Genomic DNA, 11,992 nt, shown 5'->3' on the forward strand with positions numbered 1-11,992 from the left:
GCCTTAGAGAGCGCTTTCATAAGCGCCCTCTTAGGCCCCCTTTAGAGGGCGCTTTTTTTCCACAAGCGCCCTCTAAGGTCCCCTTTAGTAAACATTAAAATTAGGGTTAAATACACTTTACCCCCCTGTAATGTTAGCGAGTTTAGGGTTACCCCCCTGGTAAAGTTATTTTTTCAATACCCCCCTTATGTTATGTAGATTCCTTCATAGAACCCCCTAATATCCAGGTGGCATGGAATCTTGGTTTTTTATTTCAGACGTGGCTTTTTAATTTTTTTATTTTCACATGTGAATCTTCATTAGGTCTCCAGCATGGCATAAACTAGAAATTAGGGTTCCAAATCCATCCCTCTCTCTCTTCGTGAAATCCATCCCTATCCCAAATCCATCCCTCTCTCTCTTCGTGAAATCCATCCCTACCCCAAATCCATCCCTCTCTTCATCTTCGTCCGTGTCCCCTTCATCTGGGTTATGGGTGGCAGCAAGGCATCTTCCACGAGTGAAGTTGGAAACGGCTTACCAAGATGTGGATGCAATGAAACCATGAAGTTGTTGGTCTCCAAGTCAATTGAAAACCCCGGTCGCAAATTTTGGAAATGCAGGAATAATATGGTGAGCAATTTTGAAGCATTTTATTATTTTGAGTTTGATTTCGAAATTAATTGTTGGTGGTGTTTGTCTCAAATTGCAGAATGGGTGCGGTTTATTTTTGTGGGATGATTTGGTCAGTGAGTTTGCAGTGAAAGAAACCAATCCGTCCGGATGCCGCCAATGTGAAGTCAACAAGGCTTATTTGATTGAATTTGCTAAAGAGATTGTTGAGGAGATAGATTGCAGAGTCGGAAAGCTTAACAAGTTAGAAAAACTGAAGAAAAAGATTGCAATGGAAAAGAGGAAAAATTTATGGTTAATGTTTGTAATTGGTCTGTCATGGATGTTGATAGCAGCTATGGTTAAGTTAGTCTAATGAGTCTGTCATGTAATTGTTATGTCATTAGTGTTTTTCAGCAATGTAATGTTGAACTTGTAATGTGTTCATCAATGAAATGTAATCTGTTCATCAATCTTAAACTGTCAGTGCAGCATCATTATTTGATTAAACTTTCAGCATTCAATCTACCAATAATGACAGAAAAAAGTTATATCATAATGAAAGAGCAAAATTGCAAAATCATCAGAAAACTACAGAACAATTTTATAGTCAGTAATTCTAAAGAAAATATGACATAGTAAACATATAAATAAATTGAAATATATTAATGTAGTCTATCTCTTAAACTTTTTCAGTGCAGAATTCAAGGTGAATGTAATTAAATACTTTGGCTTTTTCTTTAGGTCCTGCAGAATTCATGGTTTTGTTGTAAGATTAGTGCACAGACTAGCCATGGCTCTCTGCAGAATTCATGGTTTATGAAAAACAAGAAAAAAATGTGACAGACTAGCCATTGTGTTTTATAGACAATACACACCAATAATGTTAAACTGATACATTAGAATTGATCATCACAGTAAGTGCATATGTTTGTTACAAAAGGATTACAAAATACATGTCTTCAAAGATCAGTTGGCATTACAAAAGAGTTTTCCAAAAGGATTACAAAATACATAGCAGAAACATAATAATCAGTCCCTCATTTTGAAGTGGGTATGTCTTCATTTTCTGGTAGGGTAATTGGTTTGTCACTAGATATTCCTTCACCTGTTATGGGTCTTTTAAACCAACTCAACTTGATCCTCTCACTTTGCCTTCTTTTGATGATAGGTTTTTTTTTCAACCCTTTTTCTGGATTGTTTTGTGATTGAGGCAGCCACACTAGATCCTGTTTGACTCATAATAGTTGGAACAGGCATATCAGTTGGAGGCTGTGGATCAGTTGGAACAGGCACATTTGTTGGAACAGTCATATCAGTTGCAGTTGGGGCAGGCATATCAGATGCAGTTGGCATATCATTTGCAGTTGGCATATCAGTTGCAGTTGGCACATGTCCTTTTTTAGGTTTTCTCTACAATGTAAGACACAATGTATGGTTGTCATCACAATGCATATCACAATGAAGAATGTAAGACAGAATGTAGAATGTAAGACAAAATGTATATCACAATGAATTACCTTTCTTTTAAGTGCATTGGGATCCTGAGTGGTAGCCTTACAAGTCATAGCATTGTGACCAAAATTATCACATTTGGTGCACTTATATGCAACACCAGATCTTCTCTTCCTTGCACCATCCTCTCCACTTTCTCTTATCCTAATCTTCTTAGGTCTACCAGGACCATTTTTATATGCAGGTGGTAGAGGTGGTTCCATCTCAACTTCTGGCCACATATCTTGACCATTGATTGGACTTACTGAAAATCCATAACATAGTGCAAACTTTTCTCTTGTGTAACAAGCATCAACAAATTCATCAGGGTTTTGCTTTCTATAACTCAGAGCAGCTACAGCATGCCTACATGGAATTCCTACTAATTCCCAAAAATTACAACTACATGACCTTTTAGCAATGTCAACAATAAATTCATGTGTGTTGTAACTATGTGTAACCTGAAAAGTCTCAGCAATTGACCATGTTGGCAACCAATGACCACTCCTGAACACCTCATTATCTAACCTTCTCCTAGGTATTGGCATCACCTTATGTGGCCAATTTTCTAGTTTACTTGCAGAGGTGGATAACCTATTCATCAGATATTTTCTTATCCACTCACACATTGTGAGTATAGGTTTGTCCCTAGCAGCTAGAATGGTAGCATTAAAAGACTCTGAGATATTATTCATCAATGTATCACATTTAGGGTAAAAAGAAAAGGCATGCTTACACCAGCTTTTGGTAGGAACAGCCATCAACCAAGTCCAAGCATTGGGATCTGCATTCTTCAATTCATTCATCTTTTGGACCCATGCCTGATAGTATGTGGCTTTAGCAGCTCCCATCATTAAATCTCTAATAAGGGCTCCTCCACCAAACCTTTTCTTGAAATTAGCATACAAGTGCCTAAGACATAATCTATGCTCAATAGTATCAGACAATTCTTCAAATACAGCCACAAGTCCCTGATACAAAATAGAAATTTTTCCAACATTTAGAGAATAGAATAATTTGCAACAGAAAGATAGAGTTAAATACATACCTTCTGTTGATCAGAGATAAATACATATCTTCTATCCTGACCAATGTCCTCCATTAGTAGTTGTATAAACCATCTCCAACTCTCCTTTGTTTCATTTTCAACCACACCAAATGCCAAAGGGAAGTATTGATCATTAGCATCCCTGCCTACAGCAATAAGTAACTGTCCACCATACTTGGTCTTTAAGTGACATCCATCAACCCCCACAAATGGTCTGCATCCATGAATAAAGCCTTTCTTACAGCCATCAAAACAGAAATAAAATGACCCAAACCTTGGTTGTATGGATGGACTAGGTCTTTCTACATTTATCTTCACAGTGTTGCCATGGTTTACCCTTCTTAGTTCTTCTGCATACCTCCATATGGAAGCATACTGATTGTCAGCATCACCTTCAATTATCTTCTTGGAAATTAGCTTAGCCCTCCATGCTTTTGCAACAGTAATACCCACAGAATATGTTTGCCTCATATCTTGGATGATGTCTCTTATCCTGACTGTATCAGAAGTTTGCATCCTCTTTAGCACATGCTTGGCCACCCACTTTGAGCTAGCAGACTTGTTGTTCCAAACCCTAGCACATGTGTGCTTATGTACAAGTGTTTTTATAGCAAAAGTCTCCTTGTGGCCCACCTTAGAGCATAAGACTAAAAACCCACATTTATGCTTACACACCACCCTTACCCTATCTCCCTCATTTTTCACAAAAGAAATTTCCCTCCCATTAAGCACTGACCACTCACGGATAGCTGCCCTAAAGTCATCAAGTGTGTTGAATTCCATACCCCACTTGAATATAAAGTCTTTGTTTAGATGCTCTTTCCTAAACCTAGCATACTTGGGCCTTTCTTCATCACAAGAATCATCTGGGTCAGAACTATTCAACTCATCACTATAGTATACATCATCTGAATCCATACTCTTATTGGGCTCCTCCATACTGTTATTGGGCTCCCACCTAATAGGCTTAGTAACATCTATTCCTTCAAAACCATCAAAGTAAGCAGTAGCTCTTTCATCTTCACTGTCATCTAACCCCTCTACCTTCTCCTCATCTAACCCATCAATTCCATTATCAGGGGGGTGGTCATCATCATTCACACATTTAGGTTCCCTATCAGCAGGGTCCATGTTCCCAGTACTATGTTCAACATACAAATCTCCTTTCACATTCATTGCACTAAAGTATAGAGCAAAATCATCAACAACATCATCATCTTTCCTAATCAGAAAAAAACCATCTTGAATTTCTAAAACTTTTGTCCATACCCTAACACAATCAGCCTTATACCCTAACCTACTCAACAACTTCTCAATGTTATCCATGTTCCAATTTGAAACATGTATCCCATTAACTGTCGTATCCGTACCCCCTCTGTATATAATTTCTTCTTCAAAAACCCTGTAAAATTCACCCCCATGGTGGAGTGTAACACTAAAGTGTTGTGAATCCTGTCAATATATTATACCCACATGTCAAAGATTGTTGATTTCAAAATTTTACCCTACGACATTGATGAACTTCAAATTTTTACTAACCTCGGACTTTGGACACTTCACTGAGCTCGTCTTCACTGAGCTGGATCGCTTCTTCGTATTCGCTGAGGTTGTCTTCATCTTCGTCTTCACTGCGGTCGTCTTTCTCGTTTGCTTCGTTCCCTGCATTCTTCTTCTTCGTCTTCGTCTTCCCCTGGAAATTTCGTCTTCGTCTTCCCTGCTATGTTCAGAACCCTAATTTTCTAAGGGGGTATTTGAAATTAAAAAGTGTAAAATGACACATAATCACTTTAACAAAATTAAAAATATGCCAGGTGTAGGACCTCTTATTAGATTCCATGCCACCTGGATATTAGGGGGTTCTATGAAGGAATCTACATAACATAAGGGGGGGTTTACAAAAAATATTTTTACAGGGGGGTAATCCTAAACTCGCTAACATTACAGGGGGGAAAAGTGTATTTAACCCTTAAAATTATAACATACTGCACGTTTTGTTATTTCACTCTCTGTTATTTTCGTTCTTTTTCACGTTAGGGTTCTCACTGCTACGATTTTCGCTACTTCTAAGGCGTTCTCCTTCCACCTCTGTTAGATCTACGACGTTTCCTCCTTCTATTAATTCGTTGTTAGCTGTTCGATTTTGACACCATAGGTATTTTTCTAATCTTCATATTACTTGGTTTCTCTTCTGACGTTCGTTATTGTTCATTTTTGGTTTCATTTTTCTTGGTTCATACATTTATTGAGTATTCTCAACAATAATTATTGTGTTGCAATGCTAGCAATGGAGACTAGGCATTATGGGTTAAATTTCACCAACTGTTCCATTTGTTTCTCGATGTAGAAAAAGGAGGCAGCAATATCTAAAACACCTTCTACCAATCAAAGGTACACTATGCAGCTTATGAGTGTATTTATTCTAGCATACATAGCGTAGCTAGTAACTTAAGAAGTTTAGGTATGGATGTTATTTGATAGAGTAAATTAGAGTCAACTATTCTTCTGTTAGCTTTCAGTTAGACCATTATACAATTCTACATATATATTTTCTAGTCAATGTTTATCTTTTGTAAAAACTATATGATGATATATAACTATGCTACAAATTAGTGCATACCACTAATGCTTAATGCATGGTTCATACATTCTCATGCTATTGAAGTCAGAGATATCTGAAAATGTTGAGAAACTAACTCAATAAACCAAAATTGTTTTGGTTTTGGGTTGTTGTTGGAGACATGAATGCCCTACATAGAGACTAACTCAATAAAGCGAAATTGTTTTGTCTCATCCCATTTTTGGTTTCTCTTCTGAAATTGTTTTTTATTTATTCTAATTAGTAATGGATAATACATGGATGTCTTCCAATCGATTGTCGAGAGAGTATGAGAATGGGGTATCAGAATTCGTTAAGTTTGCCGTTGCGCACGCCGAAGACCCCAGTAGAATGATATGTCCTTGCTTGGGTTGTTGTTATGGGAAACGGGTTGACGCAGTTCGGTTGACATCGCATCTAATGAGGCATGGAATTGATCGAAGTTATACATGTTGGAATTTGCATGGTGAGAAAAGTAACGAGAATGTTGAACCGGGGGATAGTACGACCTATGCCTCAAACTATAGTGGCGCAGATACATACGATTGTGATCGAGTTGAAGAGATTGCAGAAGCACTTGAAGGAGATCTTAAGGATTGTCCCAAAATGTTTGAGAGGTTGGTAAGTGATGTAGAGAAACCTTTATATGATGGTTGCACTAAATTCACAAGATTGTCTGCCGTATTAAAGTTGTACAACTTAAAGGCGGGCAATGGATGGTCGGATAAAAGTTTCACAGAGTTATTAGCCCTTTTGAAAGATATGCTTCCTGAGGATAATGTTCTTCCCAATCGAACATATGAGACCAAAAAGATGTTGTGCTCTATTGGCATGAGCTATGATAAGATACATGCATGTCCAAACGATTGCGTTTTGTTTCGAAATGAGTATGCATCGTTAAATGAGTGTCCTAAATGCGGTGTCTCGCGATATAAGAACAAGTTGTCTCCAGCAAAAGTCTTGTGGTATTTTCCTGTTATTCCGAGATTTAGACGCATGTTTCGTAGTGAAACCGATTCAAGACACTTGACCTGGCATGCAGATGAAAGAATTATAGATGGAAAGTATCGACATCCTGCAGATTCACCACAGTGGTTGAAAATTGATAATGATTATCCTGAATTTGGAGAAGAATCAAGAAACCTTCGCTTGGCATTATCTACTGATGGAATGAACCCACACGGTATCCAGAGTATCTCACACAGTACATGGCCTGTGATTATTATGATTTATAACCTACCTCCATGGCTATGTATGAAGCGTAAGTACATGATGTTGTCTATGTTGATTTCTGGGCCTAAACAACCAGGGAATGACATAGACGTGTACTTGAAGCCCTTAATCGAAGATTTAAAGATTTTGTGGGAGACCGGTGTGGAGGTTTATGATGGATATAGGAAAGAAAGTTTCAACTTGAGGGCGATGTTGTTTGGCACAATTAATGATTTTCCAGCATACGGAAATCTATCAGGGTATAGCATAAAAGGTCAATGTGCGTGTCCTATTTGTGAAGATAAAACAAATTGGAAGCGCTTGGAGTTTGGTCAGAAGAATGTCTTTCTCGGTCATCGGAGATTCTTAAATTCAAATCATCACTACCGTGGATGGAGAAAGGCGTTCAATGGAGAGACAGAACAAGGCAGAGCTCCACCTATATTGACGGGTGATCAAATTTTTGAAAAGGTGGAAGATTTGGATACTCATTTTGGCAAGCCTTTTGCCCACACACTTGTCAAAAGTGGGTGGAAGAAGAGGTCAGTTTTTTTTGAATTGCCGTATTGGAAGTCCTTGTATGTGAGACATTTTCTTGATGTTATGCATATTGAAAAAAATGTATTTGAAAGTGTTATTGGCATGTTACTCAATATACAAGGAAAGTCTAAGGATGGCCTTAAGGCAAGAAAGGACTTGATAGCGATGGGAATAAGAACTGAATTAGGACCCTTGAAGAAAGGAAAACGAACATATCTACCGCCTGCTGCTTATACTCTATCTAGAAAGGAGAAAAAAACATTGTGTAAGTTTCTAAGTGAAGTTAAAGTTCCAGAAGGGTACTCTTCAGATATTAGAAGACTTGTGTCTATGAAAGACCTCAAGTTAAAGAGTTTAAAGACCCATGATTGCCATGTTATAATGGAACATTTTCTCCCAATAGGTATACGTTCTATTCTTCCAGAAAAAGTAAGAAGCTCTATAACTAAGTTGTATTCTTTCTTCAAGTCAATTTGCAGTAAGGTGATCGATCCTGCGATCTTACCAATGTTGCAAAAAGAAATCGTTATTACTTTGTGTGAGCTTGAAATGTTTTTTCCTCCATCATTTTTTGACATAATGGTACATCTAGTTGTTCATCTTGTGAAAGAGACACAATTGTGTGGACCAGCTTATATGAGATGGATGTACCCTGTTGAACGTTATATGAAAATATTAAAAGGGTACGTGAAGAACCGAAGTCGACCAGAAGGTTGTATGGTTGAAAGATACATTGTTGAAGAAGCGATTGAGTTTTGTACTGAATATTTGTCTAATGTTCAGTCAATCGGACTCCCCAAGTCTCAGCTTGTCGAAAAGAAAGAAGGAAAAAATCTAATTGGAAATAAAATTGTGGCAGTATCAAGGGTCGAACGGGATCAAGTGCATTTGTATGTTCTGCACAATGAGAATGAGGTTGAGCCGTATGTTGAAATTCACAAGGATGTTCTCCGAGGTTTAAATCCCAATAGAAATGAAAATTGGATAGTACGAGAGCACAATCGATGTTTTATACCTTGGTTTAAGGATCATATTTATTCAAAGTATTATTCAGATCCCGCTTCAATAACAGAAAGGTTGAGATGCTTAGCATATGGTCCAAGTTTCCATGTTTTTTCTTATAGCGCATACGCGATTAATGGATACATATTTTATACCAAAGAACAAGATGATAAAAGTACTATGCAGAATAGTGGTGTCACCGTGGTAGCTGAAGCAATGCACATATCAAGTGTGAAGGACTTAAACCCCAAATTTGCAAATCTGTCGTATTTTGGTGTTATCGAGCGCATTTGGGTGTTTGATTATGAGAAGTTTCAGATTCCTATATTTGGTTGCAAGTGGGTTGAAAATAATAACGGCATTCGAATGGATAAGTCAGGATTTTTGCAAGTGGATCTTAATAGGGTGGGATACAAAGATGAGTCTTTTATTCTAGCCTCTCAAGCTAGACAAGTGTTCTATGTCAATGATCCGAAAAGTACGAAATGGTCTATAGTTCTTTTTTCCAACAAAGTAATTGATGAAAACACTGGAGATCAAGGTGATATTGATGTTGAGATTGAATCGTTTACCAGAAATGATCAAGATGAGAATATTATATCAAATGATTCATATATTAGAAATGATCATAATGAGGGTATTTGGATCAATCCAACCGTCCGTGTTGTTAAGAGACATGTAGAACATATTCCAACCAAGAAAAGAAAGAGAACTTAGTGAAAAAGGTACAGGTCAAATGATTTTAATTATTTTCTTTATTACAGGTAAAATGACTTTTGTTACAGCAAATCGAGTCAGTTGCATAAAAAAAAAAGGTATAAACACAATTATATGATATTTATGCATAGAAAATGTTAATTCTTGATCTTATACTTCACCTAACTAATTTTATGATATTTTAGGTTCATGCTATTGATATTGAACAAAAAGAGGTTGTTGCTAAGAAGAATGCGGCTAGCAAAAAAAACATACATCTCAGAGATGCTTTTGCTACTTAGTTTTATTTCTTTTTAAGTTATGAATTGGTTGTATATTTAGAATCTTTAGAAGTTAAACTATTATATATCAGTGGATTGTTGTATATGTATGGATTGTTGTATATAAGGCTTGTTGAATGCAATGTGTGAAAAAGGGCTTCAAATTATACAGTTTTAGGTGTATTGCTTCAATATACAGGTTGTCTAAAATAAATAAATAAAATATAGCGCTTTTTAAATAAAAAATTTAAATAACCACCCACTTTAGAGGGCGCTTTCCAAAATAAGCGCCCTCTAAACCCTTTAAATTTCCACTTTAAAGGGCGCTTTCCAGTAAAAGCGCCCTCTAAACCCTTAAAAGTTTCCACTTTAGAGGGCGCTTTCCAGTAAAAACGCCCTCTAAACCCTTAAAAGTTTCCATTTTAGAGGGCGCTTTCTTTAAAAAGCGCCCTCTAAAGTGGCCCTTAAAGGGCTTAAAGAGCCACTTTAGAGAGCGCTTTCACCAGGAAAAAAAGCGCTGTCTTTACCTATGCCAGCGCCAGATTAGAGGGCGCTTTAAAGCGCTGTTATAGGCCAAAAAAAGCGCCCTCTTTTCCCTTATTTGGCGTAGTGTTAAACAATAATTCCCTAATTTCTTAGGCCAATTCAGATTTAAATTAAATGTTCATAGTTCGTTAATTCAAAAGCCACAACTTCTAATTACCTATTTCTAGTTAATTATAAATTTGAATATTTTCCCTAGATCCAATTAGTAGACTAACGGTTAGAAATCCATACTCATCTGATATCGATTCATGCATTCATCAATGCATAAAAAGTAATGAACTCAAAGGCAAATAAATAATAATAATAACATAAAATAATTCGATTAACATCAAACAACCATATGATCAAACAAGTACAAGTAGGTTTGTCTAAAAAGATCTAATCTAAGGTATCTAGCTACTCATAGTGAATAGAACAAATACCATGAGTTTAGATTGAGAGAACGTGAAAACCAATGAAGAATAAAGTCTTCAATGGCTTCCAAAACCTTTAAAATTGTCACTTTGGTATCCCAAACCATCACTTTCTCTATCAAAATTTTAAACCCCTAAAAACTACATAAAAAGCCATATATATAGCAAAATATGCGAGTCAGAGTGGCACAACATCGCACCATGATGGGTTGCAATGCCACGCGTGAAGTCCATGGGAAAAGATTTTATATGTATGTTAATTCATGTGTGTTAGAATTTTTCTAAGCCCCATATTTTCTACTCTTAGTAGTTTTTGCTCCACTCTTCATACTTTAGCATGACTTTTTCTCATTATTTCAATGCTTTCATCCGAAATTGTTAATAAAAAATCATGTAATGATGACTGTCATCAGTGTTCACATATGTTTGAGAGAAATCGGTTGGAGAAAAATTGTATAAAGTAATGAATAATCGGTATATAATTTCCCATTAAGAGAAGGTCATCAATATAGAAAATATACAAAAGTAGTATTTGAAGTATATATGAAAAGTAAAGGATAACTCGGGCTTGTAGTGAATCCATGAGAGGTGATGAAGGATATTGTGTTGATGTTGCTGTAGAGTGAAATATGGTTGTTTTGTTTTAAGGTTTGTAATAGGTAACCACTTTATTAGATATGGTGCCATGGTGAATCCAAATGACTAAAATTGAGATGGTAGATTTACATGGTATATGTGTGCTCTAGCGGTTTCAACTATATGTTTATGTTCTTTCTTTGTAGTGGATTTAATTCATGTGTGTTAGGTAGGGTGGTATAATGAGAGATGTTATTTGATGACAAAAATTATTTAAGTTTGATGTATTATCCCCTATTGTGATAGTATAAGGAAACAATTGGTAAGTTAAAATAATTTTCAACAAAAAACTGGCAAAAAATAATGACACATCAGATGTACTTTCCATGTGATATACTGATAAAAAAATATTATATAGTATAAGTAACTATTTAGTAACCTAATGGGATACATCTCAATAAATAATCTCAAAAAATCTAGTGATCTCTATAATTGAAGAAGTAAAGAGTAATTTATGACTTTTTGCAGTATAATACGAGATACATGAATAGTTGATACAATGTTTTATTTTATACAAGGAAGATAAATGTCTCATGATGATTATTCGAGTGCCCTAAGATGTGGGATCATAGTTGGTGAGTGGTTTCGTAAGAAAGGCTTTATAGATTGTGGGTCTTGGTAGATAGTAAAGTGTATCCTTATGGATTCATTTTAGAAGAGGAATCCCCTTTCCTTCGAATCTTTTACTTAATAATAAGAGAGTTATTTTTCCCACCCTTTGGGGTGCTACCCACCACTATGTCCCCACTACGGTGAAAAGTCACAGTTACTCGTAAAATCTGGAGAGCATCTTCGGGCGCATCTTTTCTACACACTAATCAGCGTAAATTGGTGAGTTATCCAAATTTAGTTTGGAGATGCATATTTGTATCAACATTAGGGTGATTCCGAAGTTACACCTTCAGAAAATGATATGTTAGTCCAAACCATAAACAAT

At 36.3% G+C, this 11,992-nt stretch overlaps 2 protein-coding genes across 2 annotated transcripts; one reads left to right on the plus strand and one right to left on the minus strand.

Annotated features, from left to right (window-relative positions):
* The first annotated feature begins 242 nt into the window (after positions 1–242).
* Positions 243–967, plus strand: LOC127123794 (uncharacterized). Its single transcript, XM_051053979.1, has 2 exons — positions 243–612; positions 692–967. Exons 1-2 carry the CDS (start codon positions 472–474, stop codon positions 965–967), a joined length of 417 nt encoding a protein of 138 aa, XP_050909936.1. The 5' UTR covers positions 243–471.
* A 565-nt stretch (positions 968–1,532) lies between these two features.
* On the minus strand, positions 1,533–2,817 carry LOC127120491 (uncharacterized). Its single transcript, XM_051050937.1, has 2 exons — positions 2,112–2,817; positions 1,533–2,004 (listed from the first exon to the last, which is right to left on the minus strand). Exons 1-2 carry the CDS (start codon positions 2,778–2,780, stop codon positions 1,738–1,740), a joined length of 936 nt encoding a protein of 311 aa, XP_050906894.1. The 5' UTR covers positions 2,781–2,817; the 3' UTR covers positions 1,533–1,737.
* Between the last annotated feature and the right edge of the window lie 9,175 nt (positions 2,818–11,992).

The sequence above is a fragment of the Lathyrus oleraceus genome, chromosome 2 (assembly GCF_024323335.1).
Source record: "Lathyrus oleraceus cultivar Zhongwan6 chromosome 2, CAAS_Psat_ZW6_1.0, whole genome shotgun sequence".
NCBI lineage: Eukaryota > Viridiplantae > Streptophyta > Magnoliopsida > Fabales > Fabaceae > Lathyrus > Lathyrus oleraceus.

Coding starts and splice junctions, on each gene's coding strand:
- LOC127123794 (XM_051053979.1), top strand. CDS start 472: ATGGGTGGCAGCAAGGCATCTTCCACGAGTGAAGTTGGAAACGGCTTA. Junction 613..691: donor GGAAATGCAGGAATAATATG/GTGAGCAATTTT, acceptor CTCAAATTGCAG/AATGGGTGCGGTTTATTTTT.
- LOC127120491 (XM_051050937.1), bottom strand. CDS start 2,780: ATGAATAATATCTCAGAGTCTTTTAATGCTACCATTCTAGCTGCTAGG. Junction 2,005..2,111: donor CCAATGCACTTAAAAGAAAG/GTAATTCATTGT, acceptor CTTACATTGTAG/AGAAAACCTAAAAAAGGACA.